Genomic DNA, 17,722 nt, shown 5'->3' with positions numbered 1-17,722 from the left:
ATGTTATTTAAAAAAATGATGGAGAAGCAGGGTGTGAGATATGGTGAGGTGGAAGAAAGAGTGAAGGAAAATAAGACTTACTGGGTGCTTGATCTGTGCCAGGAGCTACAGACAATTTTACCTCATTTAGGGATGAGATGGGGATGACATATGGTAAAGAAAGAGTTCTACTCAAGTAGAATCAAAATCCCAAAGCAAGGATAGGGGCACATCTGCCTTAAGGAAAGTTGGATTTCACAGGAAAGAGTCTGGGTATTTTAGGTAAGAAAAGATCTACATGGCAAATATATAATATGACAGACCCATAATTTTAGCTGATGGGGAAAAAGGACTGTTTCTAGAACAAGGAAAGTGACAGCCTCATAATTTTTGGCATTAATGGAGCCGCAGCTACCCTACTGATAAGACACTGATGCTTTCTTATCTAAACATACACACAAGATCCTGAGGAGCTGAGCAGATAGCAGAGGGGAGGGACTCAAGACAGATCTGAAAAAAACACTTAGATATGACATCATTGCTGCCTTCAGATAGTTGAAAGACTGCGGTGTAGAGAACAGCTTAGACTACACTATGTGTCATTTTGGAAACAGCCTCAGGATCCTGGATCTCAGGGGTTCACATTTCAGGCAAAGAGATTTCCACACACAAAAGGCATCCCGTATATTTTTGTTGATTTATTGACTGATTTACATCTTCAGAAAAAAAAAAAAAAAACACCTCTAATTTTCTCAGGCTTGAAGAATACAGATTAAAACCACTCACAGAGCAAAAGGTGTCCATTGTAGGCAAATTGACACAGGATCCACCAGAAGTGAGGCAGGTAGGAGCAGTGGGTCGGGCAGGAGTAAAAAATAAGCATCTCCCCTGGTAAATGTGCCCCTAGGCACTCAAACATGCAGGCCTGTAGAATCCACATTGCTCACTCTTGGGGATGAAGGCAGTTTTAAAGGCCAATATTTACCAAGTAAAACATACTACCAACCATTAATGCTTTATGTAGAGTGACTATGCCAGATTAATTACCCTCTCCCCAAGCAGATCCTCCCAAATTTATGTATTCTAACCTTATTGATTTCTCAGAATCGAATTAACCAAAGCCCAATTTCTCCATAAAATTTTCCCTGCACACCCACGTGGTTGCATGAGGCACTGAAAAGAATATGAGCTATAGAGTACAGAAGACCTCAGTTTGAAATCTGGCACTACCACTAATTGGGTGACCTAGTGCAAGATGCTCCCCACCTCTGATCCTCACGTCACTGTCAGTAACGTGCTAGTGAGAGCCTGTCTGTTTTAAGAGACATAGGAGGATTTGAGTGAAATAATATGAGTAAAGTGTTAGTTCACAAAAAAAGAAGGAAAGAAAGAAAGAGAAAGAAGAAAGAGAAAGAAAGAAAGAAAGAAAGAAGAAAGAAAGAAAGAAAGAAAGAAAGAAAGAAAGAAAGAAAGAAAGAAGAAAGTTAGCACCTCTCTTCCTAACATTTTCATCCTTTGTCTTGTCTAAAATTCCATAACATAGAAAGGGTAATAAATAGTGAATGATATATTAGTACTTATTCCTCTGTGCTGGAGGGTATGGGGTGGGTGACAAGCTTTGTGGCAGGGAGGGAATGGGGAGAGGACAGTAATGTATTCACCAGTCCAGATCAACTGTAGCCATGGGGCTGGTAAGGAGGGTGCTCTTGAAGAAGAGAAATAAAGTGCTGAAGGAGACTGGCAGGTCATAAAACATGCAGGTCATTGACACCACCTTCCAACCAGCACCATTTCACCTTACTATCCAGGGCTTCAGCCACACAGCGTGGAAGGGGTATAAATCCAAATATAACAGAATTAGTAGGAAATTAGGATAAAGATTGAAATAGAGAATTATTTGGTACCATGTAAGTTTCCTACATTTCATAATTTCAAAGTTTCATCCATGTGAGTATAATTTGGAGACAAGATTTAGTTCTGAGCACTTCTGTTACCTTGCAGTAGTGCATAACCCTGGGCAAGAAACTGGACTCCTCTAATAATAATGAACAGCAATAATAATAGCTTATACTTAATGTGCGCTTACTATGGGTCGGGCACTGTTCTAGGAACATGCACTGTATTAACTGAACCGCCACAACAACCCTTTGAGATGGTAGACTGTTAGATTTATAGTCAAGGACACTGAGGCACAGATGAGTACCTGCCCACAGTCACATAAGATCCTACATTTATTCCTATATTGAATAATATAAGTAATTCTTCTGAAAAGTCTTTCTCCCAATAAAATGCTATATTCTGTTTGAAAAACACTCTGAAAACTGAATAGCACTGCATGCCTAGTACTCCAAGAGAAATCAGGATATCGACCAGGTACTGGCCTAAGAGATTTTCATCCTGAAGGGGTTTCTCTTCCACATGTGTGCATTGCCATCCTCTCAATCCTCCCTGTTGTCTATAGAATTCTGGCTTTTGGCAGGAAAAACTGACTGTATTTGTTCTTCCAAGAAAGGAGCTTCCATCAAATCTCAGGTTGCCAGAGTTCTCTTTCAGCAATGCTTCCCATCCAGGGACTACAGATCATAAATTAGTCTTAGACTGGAATTGCCTTCCTTGCCCACAGAGCTGAGCAGCAGGTTCCATCACAGGCTGGCACGTGCCTAAGTGTGTTGGGGGATGGAAAAAGCAATCTGCATCAATTACCAGGGGCTGAGGGAAATAACACCTAAGGATAACTGCACTTATAATAGATGTGATTGGAAGGTATATGGATGATCCAGATGCTTTTAGACTATTTTAGTTAAGAGAAAATTAGACCAATACCTTCACCCCAGCACAAATGACCAGAGAATCAACTTGCTCTGGATTTTTTTCTAATTGTTGCATTGAGGGGCACTATGCCCTTTCAGGAAGCTATCAGGGAAGAGAAGAAAAGAAGGATAATCAAGGCACTTCCAGATGCTGTCTCCTGGGGCCTCCAGGCCACCTTCCATGTGAAAGCAAGCAGCAGAAAGTGACTTCAAAAATTACTCTAAAAAAAATTACTCTTAAAGCAAGCACAGAGTTAGTTTCCTTTTACCTATTTTATCTCCCACTTCATAAATATTAACTCTTCTTTCACAGTATTGTGTCAAATATGAAAAATAAAGACTATCCATAGGGATTATTTATACAAAGATGGACTCATCAGGTGACTCTGGACATCTAGGGGTCTATATCTGAAATTAACACAATTAGTGATGAGTACGACAACTGATGGAATTTCTGGCTACATGTGCTAAAGCTGAGTCAGCACTGGCATCAAAAAGCAGAGTGTCTATCAGAAAGCTCACTCTAAGCCTCCACCTCACAGTCATCAAGGTGAGATGCTGAACTGCCAGGCCCAAGTCTGTCCCTCAGTGTTTTCATCATATGCTAATGTTTCACACATTGGGTCTCAGCACGGGGACCCTCATATGTTATGAGCACAGAAGAGCAACAGGATAAAGTACTATTAAAGCCTATAATAACCCCTTGGTCAATGGGCTTCTAGGCTCAGGGCCCTGTGCTCCTACTGAGGAAAATCAGAATTCTAGATGCTCCTCCTCCTAAAGGGGTAGAAAGCAGGTGATCTGAGGAGTCTGCCCTTAGGGGGAAATGACTCTAACTGTGAATACTACAACTGAATGAAGCAAAGGAAATACTGGAAGGACATATCAGAAACATCTTCAAGTCCTGTGATACTAGACTAATCCAAAGTCCTAAGAAGTGCAATGGAGGAAACAACCCTAAGCAGGTGATAAATAAGGAGTTCCCCCAAATAAAAGGAAAGAAAGTGGAAGGCCAGGAAGGTCAGTGCTCAGATCCAGTTCAGACATAAGGCAGCTTAGGTGAATCACCTGCTCTCCTGGAGTCAATTTCTTCACTGTCATGCTCAATGCTACCCTCACCCCTCCTTCATCACTCATTAGCTTCATCCCTACCTCAGCGCCACCAGCTGACAGGCACTGCATTTATTCAAAAGAAAGTCAACTCCCTTGGGAATATAGCTCACAGGGGCAAGGCTTGGCCAGCAGACAGCCTCTTTGTAGGAAAAAAAATGATCCCCTGTGCCCAGCTTAATCCAGCTTGGAAGAGGCTGCCAGCCCAGTGCTCAGAGCCTAGGGTGGATGGCAGCTACCACCCCCCTCCTCAGGGAACCCCACAGGCAGTACACAGCTGTCCATGTGTACAGCCTGACCCACCCCAAAGACTTGCTCAGAGAATGGAACTGGGTCATGTGTACAGAGTGCCCTACTTAAGAACGTTCAAGCTCATCTAGAACAAAAACAACAAAAAATGAATCGTTAATTAGAAAAGGAATATAATAATCCCTGGGGTCTGACAGTTAGTAGGTGCTCTACAAATAGTACCTGTTATCACCACAAATTTTTTCTTCATAGTTTTGGACTCAAAAGTTTCTTTCAATCAATAACATGCTTTAGCAGAGCACAAGGATCCAGACTGGCCCCGAAATTTCACTAACATTGCCACACATCCACCAGTGAGTCAAACAAACTACTTCTATGGAATCTGTAATGACATAATTGAAACCGGGTTTACATTTATTTAAATAGTATAGTTATTTATTTAAAAAGTATAGTTTTGATGGAATGAAAATATTTTAGTAAGCGGCACAACACATGTTTGAGGAAAATTTACAGAGGTACCTCCTGCCCCATAGATTTCCTCACTTACCTATAAGCACCGTTTTGGAAATGAAGAGAGAGAAAGAGGGAATGGGGAGTTAAGTTTCAGGTCTGCACAATGGTACCTTTAACAAACCTGCCAGCTAGTCAGAAACTAAATAGGCCATTTTGAAAAAATCTTTACTACTGCCAGTTAATATTCACAGGGCTCTAGGGGAATGAGAACTTTCAATGACTCAATATTTATAAATGCTACTGTTGTCCCCCGATATGTGACTTAGATTCCTGAGGGGTCCTGGGAGCTTTTGCTCTAATGAGGGTGAAGGTATGTGAGTTTTAAATGGGGAGAGGAGTAGGTAGGAAAATAAAATTAAACATAAAAAATGAGCACTTGGTGGTCTTGAATTTGAATATGACTTCAATGATTGGGAAATCTGACCTGTGTGGGTTATTGCATTTTAATTTACCAGTGTCTTAAACAGAGAGAAAGCATTCAAACTGCACAGTCCTGCTGGCCAAGACATTTTTTTTTGTCTTTTTGTTTGAAATTGTGCTGCTTTGTGTCTACAGATGCCAAAAAAGGCTCCCCTTCAAATGTGGGATATCAAACTACTGAGTTTGTGTTTACAACTCTGATGGTATAATCAAAACTCCAAATGCTCCAGGAACAATAACATTAGTGAAGTGAAGTCAACTCTAAATTAAAAGTCAGTGTTTCCATTACCCACTCTCACAGTATTTTCTGGAGTTTATATAACTTGATCATTAAAAAATGCTCGAGGCTGAAAACCTGGTCTGTGTCAATCTTGGACTAACATAGTTTGCAAAGCTCTGAAGTTTGTTTGCCCTTCCCTTTTATCCCTTTTCAAGAATGTATTACTTTTAAATACTACACGTGAAACTGGACCAAAAAAATCTGTAACTCCCGATGAGCCAATGCTGTTACATGCATCACTCGTTTCTCTGAGGAAATTTATGATTTCTGTAAGCTCACTTTCAAGGTGCCTGAGACTGAAAGTAAAGGGTTCACATCCTCTTTCCTAACTCAGTCTTTAACACATCCCTTCTCTCTTGGTGACCTCATCAAAAATATTGTAACTGCAAATTGGAATATTAATTTTTGTAGGAATAAACTTCACACTCGAATTTAACTTGGTAGAAATAGAGTTTACTATTATGACTTCCATTATATCAGCTCTCTGTGGAACAGAATAGAATTTTTATATGGGGATATCAAAAAAGGGAGGGAGGACAGTGTATGAGATCAGGACATATTCAAGTTCACTGCAGAGAAGGCGGCCAGTAGATGGTAATTGTGCACAAATAAAAATATCTCTGAGAGAGACACATGGAAATATCTTAGTATCTGGAAGCCAGATACTTAGGATATGAGGTTAGGAAAGGCAGAGTTAACTCCCCAAGACTGAGTTGTAAGGAATGCTTATGTCAAGAGGTCAACTCTGACTACTGATTATATTCCAGATGGCCTCTACACCTTCACCACTGAGAAGTGCAGACTTCTTCATGGCATTAATTCAGGACCCATTCAAAGGGGCCAGGTAATTTGGATCCTTGCCTGGGAAAGAGGAGACAAGAGAAAAACAAATTTTTGTGTGTATGTGTGTAAGTATGTATGTCTTCCCACCTGTCTGTACCTTATGGGGGAGGCCATACATAGGGTAAATATACTTATAAATGTGGAATGAGAATATTGTTTTAACATTTCATATTACATTTTTATTTTTATTTTTGTTAAATGTGTAAAATTATCCTTTTTAAAGTTCTATTTATTTATGTCATCTCTATACCCAACTTGGGGCTTGAACTCACAACTGCAAGATTGTGTGATCTTCTGATTGAGTCAGCCAGACACCCCAAAAATCATCACCTTGAATAAAAATTAGAAATGCCTAGATTCTGGGTCAAAGAAATGGGGAATTGCACTTCCTAATCTAGATACCCTCCAAGTACCGTTGTTTCCACAATATCACCCAGCATCTAAATTCATTAGTAGAAATGGACAAGATATATATTTATAAACTCAAATTTTAAAAATCTGATGAGTTGTAAAATATCTTGGGATTAAACACTTCCAGTGATGAATAACTCATTATCCTTGAAACAGTCTTTTATTCAGACAACATTTTTGGTTAAAAAAGTCTTTCCTTATCTCAGGAATGCCTTCTTAACATTTATCCAAAGGATTTGTGATTGAGAAACATAAGAAAATACTGCTGCTAACATTTCTACTAAATACAAAAAATCTGAAACTGGTCAAATACAATAATTGCTTTGTATCATTATAATATAACTAAAGTACCATTATTTAAACATTTTATTTTATCAAGTTTTGAATGACGAAGTGACTTTCACCAAATAGTAAAGCCACATCTTAACAATGGAATATTATTCAGCCATGTAAAGGACTGGAGTCCTGTAGGACATGCTACAACATGAAATTTCAAAACATCATGCTCGGTGAAGGCAGCTAGACACAAAAGGTCACATATTGTACAATTCTGTTTAGATGAAATGTATAGAACAGGCAAAATCTAACAGAGGCAGAAAGTAAATTAGTAGTTGCCTAGGGCTGGTTGGAGAGGGAATGGGGAATAAATGTTCCATGGGGAGGGGAGCATGGACATGTTCTGGAATCAGACAGTGGCAAAGGTTGTGCATTCTAAAGACCACTCAACTGTATTCTTTACATAGGTGAATTTTATAGTATATGAATTATATCCCAACTTAAAAAACAAGAGCCACATCTTAAATCACAGATTTTAAAACAAAACCATTTTGATAGGCATTATCATCCAATGAATTCTGAACTCAATAAAATGGCCAAAATGAATACTAAATTTATATCTCTGAAGTGTAGCTTTCTAAAAGTTATATGCTGAAGGATATTGAATAATTTATAAATATGGATTTTACTAAAGGATCTCTCACCATACTTCTGTAAAAAGTCTTTGACCCATGAAGAATTTTTGATCTTTGTTATTTTACTGGGAAGAGTAGGTTTACTTTCTATTACTTGTGCTTGCCTTTATGAGAGATCAGGAGATTTAAAACTCACAACTGGGTTCCTCAGAGGAAAACTGACAATTTAAAACTTACTGTAATCTAATTCAAATATGTCAGGGGTTTCTTTAGGTTTAACTTAAAACATGAGGATTATGTTCCATCTACTTGAAATGCTTCTTTTTTTTTTCAAATGACAATCAAACATTCTATAAAAAATTGAAGTCGAATTTATTAATAGCAGGTTGATTTTGGAAACATGATATGCTGCCCGGACAAAGAATATAGATGTTGACATTGTCAGATCATAACTTCAAAACATAATGCATATAAGACATTATTTTTCTATAAGTATCAATAAAAAATTCCCACCTAACAAAGAAACTGTGTCATTACACTTTTCCCATAAAGACACATGAAATCTTACATTATGCTCTAGAATAGGATTGAGGTCATAGTCATATAATGTTATTTGATTTTTGTACTCATATTAATCATGCTAGAAATTATACATGTCTTGCCTAGCTGTACTGTATGCTCCAGAGACTAATATAAATCTTGATTTTTTAGATTAAGCCCAGTAATAATGTCTTGCATACAGATAGAGGCCTAATATCTAATTTTTGTTGAAGATTCACTAATTAAGTTGCTTGCATTACACTACTCACTATTTTCCATGACAGTTTCTTTATATGTATCTATAGAACAGATTGCCAAATGACCAGGAATGATCATGAATTTTATCATGTAATTGGTGTATAGATTTCTATGGCCATTATGACACATAGGTTTATTTACATATAATCTGAAGGAAAAAATCACCATAATACTCACAGTTGTAACCAGGTCCAATACGGTGTTGAGCTTCCAGGCTAGCCAATGTGATGTGGAAAATGATGTGCAGCAACAGGAAGGAAAGACTGGTGAAGCACAGAGACTTTAATAACCGGCCCGTATGTCCTAGAAAGTAAGAAGCACAGAGACAATGAGGGAGCTTCAGATGCAACACACTCACTCTGACCTTTGTAGAATTCCACAAGGATCCTATTTCTGCCTAATCTGTTATATAGACACACTTAGAAGTGTAACAATTACTCTCTTAATTATTAGTCTAATGGTAAAGCTATCTTATTCCCTTTCTAAAATTATATGACTAATATGGATTAAAAATTCAATGTTAAAGAAATATGTTTTCCTACTTATTGAATGACAAAGTACCACAAAATGGAACCAAAAATAGACCCGGGCCCAGAAAATTTTGTAAGAGTTCTGCCAAAGTTGAAAGAACAAACAACCCCTATCTTATAAAAGTGGTTTCAGGGAGTAGATAAAGAAGAGGAGTTGCCTAAACCATTTTACAAAGTTAGAAAAACTTTAAATTCAAAATAAGGGATGCCTGGGTGGTTCAGCAGTTGAGTGTCAGCCTTTGGCTCAGGGCATGATCCCGGAGTTCTGGGATTGAGTTCCTCATCAGGCTCCCTGCATGGAGCCTGCTTCTCCCTCTGCCTGTGTCTCTGCCTCTCCCTCTCTCTTGAATAAATAAAATCTTTAAAATAAATAAATAAACAAATTCAAAATAAAATAAGGGTAGAAAACAAAAAGGAATCATAAGCCCGTTTTGCTTATGAACATAGACATAAATTATTAAAAGATACCTGCTAACCAACTGAACTAACAAGGTTGTGTAACACATCATAATAAGCTAGGCTTTAAAAAAAAATAAGCTAGGCTTTATAAGAGTAGAATCAGACCTACAAACACAAAGAACAAACTAGTAGTTACCAGAAGAGAGAGGGGTGAAGGGATGGGCAAAATGGGTGAAAGAGAGTGATACAGGCTTCTAGTTATGGAAAAATAAGCATGGGACTAAAGGCGCAGCATAGGGAATATAGTTAATGATGTGATTGCATCGTTGGTCACACTTGTAGTGAGCAGAGCATAACACATAGAAAAGTTGAATCACTATGTTGTACACCTGAAGCTAATGAAATATTTTGTGTTAACTATACCTGCCTCACCCCCCTAAATAGACTAAGGTTTATTTATCACAGAGAAACAAGTGTGATTCAACATTAATAAATGTATGTGTGTAAGTCACATACCAGTGGGCTGATATCATAATTTTCTAAATGGATGTAGAAACATTTTATAAAGTTAAAATTTTATTTATGGTAAGAGAAAATAACACTCAATAAACTAGAAATAAAAGAAAATATCCTGTCTGTGATAAAGGATTTATACCATAACTAAACCAAGCATCCTGTTTGTGGTGGAATTTTACACATACATTAACATCCGAGAATGATCAGGACACTTGCTATCCTTGCCACCACTTAACATATCACTGGGTAAATTGGCCATTGTCATAAGATAAGAAAAAGAATGAAGAATTGCAATAACTCCAGTTTGGCTGGCTATAGTCCCTTGGTTATTTACTGAAATACTAATCTAGATGTTGCCATGAATTTAGAGATATGACTGAAGTCCATAATCAATTGACTTTAAATAAGGATATTATCCTTGATAATCTGGGCAGGCCTGATTCAGATTCATCCAGTTGGAAGTCTTGAAAACTAGTCTTAAGAAAGAGAGAGAGAGAGAAAGTATGAGAAAGAAAAATGAAACTGTCACCTGTGCACAGTAGCTTCAGACTGTGCCCAAGAATTTCAACTTCCCATGACCATACTTCTTCCCTTCCTGAAAGCCTACCCTATGGATTTTGGACTTGCTTAACTATATATTTAGTTCATATAATCAATAGTGCAAACCAATCTCTTGTCATAAATTATATACACATAAACATATCTTACAGGTTGAACCTGAACTGAAAAAAAAATTGTAAGAATTAAACTTAACAGAAAATGCACAAGACCTTTATGGACAAAACTGTAAAACCCAACAGAAAAACAAAGTAAAAGAGCTGAATAAATGAAGAAATACACAACATTCATGAATGAGATGACTTCATATGACAAAAACATCAATTTTTTCCAAATTTAGTCTACAAATTCAATTTAATTTCAAATTAAATGCCAGGAGAAATCTTCAGGCCACCAACAAACATATTTCAAAACATATAAGAAAGGAATTTTTCAGGAACTCGACAAACTTATTTAAAAATATATTTGGAGGGCAGCTCCCGTGGCTCAGTGGTTTAGCGCCTCCTTCAGCCCAGGGCGTGATCCTGGAGACCCAGAATCCAGTCCCACGTCGGGCTCCCTGCGTGGAGCCTGCTTATGTCTCTGCCTCTCTCTCTCTGTGTTTCTCATTAATAAATAAAATCTTAAAAGATATATATATATATATATATATATATATATATATTTGGAAAAAAACAAAAACCTAGGAATTGCCAAGCCAATTTTGAAATTTTGAAAAGTAAGATAAAAAAATGGGTGAGGTTTGTTTGTCCTAATAGAAGATTAAGGTATGCTATAAAAGCATAAATTAAAATAAAACAAACGGGGGATGCCTGGTGGCTCAGTTGGTTAAGCATCTGCCTTCAGCTCAGGTGGGATTGAGCCCCAAATCAGACTCCTTACTCAGTGGAGAGTCTGCTTCTCTCTCCCCCTCTGCTGCTCCCCATGCTCATGCTCCTGCTCGTGCTCTCTCTCTGCCAAATAAAAAAAAATAAAATCTAAAAAATAAATAAATAAAAAATAAAATAAATTCTTTTAAAAAAATAAAACAAACAGGAACTTAGATTCCTTACAGAAAAGAAAAAAGTCAAATAGAATACCACATAGAGTTCAGAAAAAAACCCTAATTTACGTATATGAATTTGATAAATGTTAAAGTTGGCCCACAAGTCAAGAAGAGAATAGGCTATCTAGCAGATTAAAAAAACTGGCTTCAAAAAACAAAACAAAATAAAACAAAATGACTTCAATAAAAAAATAAAAATAAAAATAATGCTAGATCCCTGCCACGAAGGTGATCTTCAGGTGAATAAAGACCTAAATGTGAAAGATAAAACTCTAAAGTCAATAAATGAAAATATGGAAGAATAACTGTGTCTTTTCCATGGGCATTGCCTTTAAAATAAGACTCAAAACATAAGTTATAAGCCAAAAAAAAAAGATGAATTTGACCACATTAAAACTGAAAATTAAACAAATGCCACCATTAATAACATTCACATACAGATGATTAACTGGGATATCTAAGATTAAATATGAGATTAATATTTCAAATAGATAAAGAATACCTGCATATTAACAAAATGACAGGTCAAACAACAGAAAAGAGAGCAAAACATCTAAATGAGCATCTTACAAGGGAAAACTTGAGAAGGCACTATGTATATACGGAGGAACTAAAACTGTAGAGACATTTAATAGAGACATTACACCCATCAGATTAAATTATAAAAATTCATAATATTGAGGGGCGCCTGGGTGACTCAGGAGGTTAAGTATCTGCTTTCAGCTCAGGTCATGATCAGGGTCCTGGGATCAAGCTCTGCATCTGGCTCCCTGCTCAGCGGGGAGCCTGCTTCTCCCATTCCCTCTGTGTGTGCTCTCTGTCAATTAAATAAATAAAATCTTTAAAACAAAATCATAATATTGAGGGGGTTTTGTGAGCAGAACCAATGTTTTGTTAGTAGCATGAAATTGGTACAGTCTTCCTGGAGGTCAGTACTTAAGTATGCCTAAGTCTCTGAATTGACAATCACACTGAGTTATAAACTCCAGAGAAATTTTTGCAACAGGTCTATCAAGGGGACTTGAGTCATGACATTTTTCACATCCTTGTCTGTAATGAACTGGAGTAGAACTGGTGATATTCCAATTTTCTGCCACTAAAGAGATGAATATGTAAAAATGAGGTGAATGTGTATCTTGTAATATGTTCAACCGTTAGGTGTATACAAGAAGAACAACATATGTGGATCTTAAAAACAAATAATATTACTCAGCCATTAGAAACGACAAATACCCACTATTTGCTTCAACATGGAGGGATCTGGAGGGTATTATGCTGAGTGAAGTAAGTCAATTGGGAAAGGACAAACATTATATGGTCTCATTCATTTGGAGAATATAAAAATTAGTGAAAGGGAATAAAGGGAAAGGAGAGAAAATGAGTGAAAATATCAGTGAGGGCAACAAAACATGAGACACCTAACTCTGGGAAATGAACAAGGGGTAGTAGAAGGGGAGGAGGGAGGGGGGTTGGGGTGACTGGGTGATGGGCACTGAGGGGGCACTTGGCGGGATGAGCACTGGGTGTTATGCTATATGTTGGCAAATTTAACTTCAATAAAAAATATTTTAAAAAAATAAAATTAAAAAAAAACAAATAATAAGAAACAAAATGGACACAGACCAAAGAACACTCAGATAAATTAAGAGCACAAGAGATATGTTTAACACAAATGTGTTTATGTATATTTAATATATGTAAAAGACACATTTGTGGAGACGCCTGGGTGGCTCAGCGGTTTAGTGCCTGCCTTCGGCCCAGTGTGATGCTGGAGTCCCGGGATCGAGGGACACATTGGGCTCCCTGGATGGAGCCTGCTTCTCCCTCTGCCTGTGTCTCTGCCTCTCTGTGTGTCTCTCATGAATAAATAAATAAAAATCTTAAAAAACACACACACACATTTGTGTAGTTTCATATGGGGACTCAGGAAATAGGAATGAGAATGGGGTATTAACAAGCAAGAGTAAATCAATAAAATGATAGACACCTTGAATAATCCTCAAGTGAAACTGTTCTGTAAATTGGAGAGTACACTGTTGCAACACTTCTCTGGGGAGGACTAGGTGATGTTAGACTGGAGGACCTACATTCTGGCCCTTCGGTCTGCCTCTGGCTATGCAACGCTGATTAGACAGGCCCCCAGGCCTTTGAAACTCTAAGACTTTAGACATAAATAAAATTTATCTGTGTGGCAAACATATACATGATAGATATGTGGTATACTTATGTATTTATGTATGTATAAATAAATTTTAGATTTATATTTACATAATATATATAAACTAAATATATATGTAATATGGAATCTATAATTTTATACTTAAGTATCCATGTGTAAATTCACACACAGATCTTTAAGATCTAACCAAAATTTACATTATCTCATTTCAGCCTAAAATCCTTCTTTAGTGGTAAGAAAACTACTTGCCGCAGCCTAAATGACTTGATTACTAATCTGAGGTCAGGAAAAGTGAGACACTCAATGAAAATATCGAGATACCATAAACTGAGTATCTTTCAGGTCGAACATTCAACATGCCCATACTGAAAAGAGGGATTTCTCCATAGCCTAAGAGAAGATTCCATTAAAACCTGTACAGGGGACACCTGGTGGCTCAGCAGTTGAGCATCTGCCTTTGGCTGAGGTCTTAATCCCTTAGGTCCTGGGATCAAGTCCCAGATCAGGCTCCCCAAAGGGAGCCTGCTTCTCCCTCTGCCTATGTCTCTGCACCTTTCTCTCTGTCTCTCATGAATAAATAATAAAATCTTTAAAAAAAACTGTACATAACGCATCTTTCAGGCAAAGTGGGGTCATGGGAAACCATCCATCTCCTAGCCCACTCCTTTCTGCCATGGCATTACCTGTCTTGCCCTCTGCTGCTCTCCCCAGGCTCTCTCTGAGCTCAGAATATTTACTCCTGTGTTTCTAATGTTGACTTGCAAACCTCAGCGAACGCTGCCCCTGTAAAACGCCCTCGGGAAAAATGTGGAACTGCCAAAATAAAAAAAAAATGAAGCTTAAAAGTTTAAAAAGTCAACACACACACACACACACACACACACACACACACTGTATCTAAAATATGCATTTCATTCTAAAATGCTTTTTCTTTAGATTTTTCTAACTTTTGACGTAATATAGTTTTGGCATGTAGTCAGTTACTTAAGGAAGCTGAATTTTATTAGCCTTTTAAGGGAAATGAAAAGTTTGAAATAAATGTAAGCAGAAGGCAAGGGAATTAGTCTTCTGATTTCTTCTCAATCCTACTGTAGCTTTTATTGCTTTCATTAGGGACAACTAAGGATTAAATAATGTATAATTATGTGATATGAATAATTGGGTTTTACTTGTCATGTACTCCCTTACAGCAATATTTCCTGAATATATATATTTCCTAAATATATATTAAGGTAATATATTTATATATGTATTAGCAATATTTCCTAAATATATATATAACACATATATATAAGTTCATATGTATATTATATATACACAAAGATATATAAAAATTCAATGGCATTTAGTACTTTCGCAGTGTTGCACATTGCCGTTATTTTACAAAACATTTCATCACTCCAAAGCACCCACTGAGCAGCTACTTTTTCAGTATTCCGTCTTCTTCTTCCCACTGCAAACCACAAGTCAGCTTTCCATCTCTGGATATTTCCCATAAATATCATATGGTATGGGGCCTTTTGTGTCTGGAGTGTTTTCCCTTAGTTTAATGTTCTCAAGGTTCATCCATGTTGTACTATGAGTCAGTACTTCATCATTTTATGGCTGAAAAGTATTCCATTGTATGTATGAACATTTGTTCATTTATTCATCTGTTGATGGGTATTTAAGTTGTATCTAAATACTCTGTATCTAAATACCTTAACTACTGTGAATAGTGCTGGTATGAATGTGTATGTATGTGTACTTGTTAGAGTACTTTTTCCACTTATTTTATGAACATACTTAGGAACTGAATTGCTGGATCATATGGTAATTACATATTTCGTTTTTTGAGGAGCAGCCAAACTATTTTCCATAGCAGGTGTAGCACCATTTTATATTCCTACAAACCATATACAAGAGTTTCAATTTCTCCATATCTCTGTCAGCACTTGGTACTTTCTGATTTTTAAAATTATTATAATAATAATAATTCTAGTGGATATCAAATGGTATCACGTTGTGGTTTTGATTTCCATTTTCCTAATGACTTCTGATGTTGAGCATCTTTCCATGTACTTGTTTTGGCCATTTGCATAACTTCTTTGGAGAACACTCAATTTTATTTTATAGATCTACATTTCTTTTTTTTTTTTTGATCTACATTTCTATTCTTATAGAAATACTATATTTTGGTTACCATAGCTTGGTAGTAAGTATTAAAATCAGGAAGCAGAAGTATGAGTGCTGAAACTGTTCTTTTTCAAAACTGTTTTGGCTCTTTGGGACCCCTTGCAATTCCATGTGAATTTAAGGATTAGCTTTTTTATTTCTTCAAAAAAGACCATTGAGATTGTGATAGGGATTGGACTTCATCTATAGTTTGTTTTGGGTAGTAATGATATCCTAAGGATATTAAGTTTTCTAACCCATAAGCATAGGATGTCTTTCCATTTATTTAAATCTTTAATTTTTGTCAGCATGTTTAACACATTGGTGAAACTTATTCCTAGTTATTTTATTATTTGATTAGCTCATGTAAATGGAATTGTTTTCTTAATTTCTCCTATAGATTGTTCATTGTCCATGTACAGAAACATAACTGATTTTTGTGTGTTGATCTCACACCCTGAAACTTTGCTGAATTTCTTTATTAGCTCTGGTATTATTTTTATGGATTCTTTGAAATTTTCTATATATGGGAACATGCCGTCTTCAAACAAGGATAGTGTTACTTTTGGTTGTCCAATTTGGTAGTCTTACTTTTCCTCACCTAACTTCTCTGGCCAGAACTTGCTGTACAATGTTGAGTAGCAATTGTAAAAGCAGATGCATTAATTTTCTGGGGCTAGCAAAACAAAGTTACACAACCGGGAGGCTTAAACAACAAGAGTTTGTTTTGTCACAGTTCTGAAGACAAAACAACCAAGATCAAGATGCCAGCAATTTCTAGTTTCTTCTGGGGTCTCCCTGTTTCACTTGCTGCCTTCAGGTGGCTGTCTTCTCGCTGTGTCCTCACATGGTCTGTTCTCTGTGCACATGCATCCCTGGTATCTCTGTGTGCCCAAATGTCTCCTATAAAGGTGTTATATAAATATAAATAACACCAGACAGACTGGATTAGGCCTCACTCCAATGGCTTCATTTTAACTTAATCACTTCTTTTGTGGCCAAATCTGAGTTCAATCGAGGTGATTATGTTTTTGTTTCCCTTTTTGTCCTATTCATGTGGTGCATACATTAATGTACTTGTGTTGAACCGCCCTTGCATGCTAAAATAAATTCCATCTGTACACAATGTACAATCCTTTTAAAGTGCTGTTGGATTCTGTTCACTGGCATTTCACTGAGGACTTTTGCATCTCTATTCAAAGGGATATTGGACTTCAGGTGGTTATTTGTCCCCTGTGTTGTCTTTGGCTTTGTTTCTGGTCTCACAGAATAAATTAGGAAGTGTTCTCTCCTACTATTTTCCATTTTGGAAAAGTCTGAGAAGGACTGGTGTTATATTTTCTTCAGATTTTTGGTAGAATTTACCAGTGATGCTATCTGGTACAAGACTTTTCTGTGTTGAGAGACATTTAATTACTGGCTCAATTCTTTACTTTTATAGATCTGTTTATATTTTCTGTTTCCTTTTGTGTCAATTTTGGTAATTTGCATGTTTCTAGAAAGGTCACCATTTCAAGTAGGTTATCTAATTTTTTGGCATACCCTTGTTCTCAGTACTCACATATAATTATTTTAACTTTGTAAGGCTGATAGTATTGTCTCCACTTTCATTTCTGATTTTATTATTTTCATCTGTCTCAGAACCTTAGATTTGTGAATTTAGCTAAAGGTTTGTCAATTCTGTTGATCTCTTCAAAGAATCAACTTTGAGTTTTGTTGATTCTCCAGCAAATTCTCTCTCAATTTATTGCATCCAGTGAATTTTGGTATATTGCATTTGTTTCCATTTATCTTAAAGTGTTCCCTAGTTTCCCTTATAATTACCTCTTTGACCCATTGACGTTTAAGAATGCATTGTTTAATTTCCGTTATCTGCAAATTTTCCACGTTTACTTCTATTATTCATTTCTGGCTTTATCCCATTATAATTTGAAAAATACTTTATATGATTCAATCTTTTAAAATTTCTTGAGTATTCTTTCATGGCCCCACATATGATCTCTCCTGGAACATATTT

At 36.6% G+C, this 17,722-nt stretch overlaps 1 protein-coding gene across 5 annotated transcripts in view; it reads right to left on the bottom strand.

The window, feature by feature from the left end:
* The window catches only part of PIEZO2 (piezo type mechanosensitive ion channel component 2), a 442,052-nt gene that overhangs the window by 275,187 nt on the left and 149,143 nt on the right, over positions 1 to 17,722 (bottom strand). For all 5 annotated transcript variants that reach the window (XM_077899942.1, XM_077899943.1, XM_077899939.1 and 2 more), the window contains exon 3: positions 8,502 to 8,627. In XM_077899942.1, coding sequence (XP_077756068.1) covers positions 8,502 to 8,627 — 126 coding nt within the window. The remainder of the gene's footprint in view (positions 1 to 8,501; positions 8,628 to 17,722) is intronic.

This window comes from Canis aureus, chromosome 6, assembly GCF_053574225.1.
Source record: "Canis aureus isolate CA01 chromosome 6, VMU_Caureus_v.1.0, whole genome shotgun sequence".
In the NCBI taxonomy this organism is placed as follows: Eukaryota; Metazoa; Chordata; class Mammalia; order Carnivora; family Canidae; genus Canis; species Canis aureus.
This window is presented reverse-complemented; position numbering and strand designations above follow the sequence as displayed.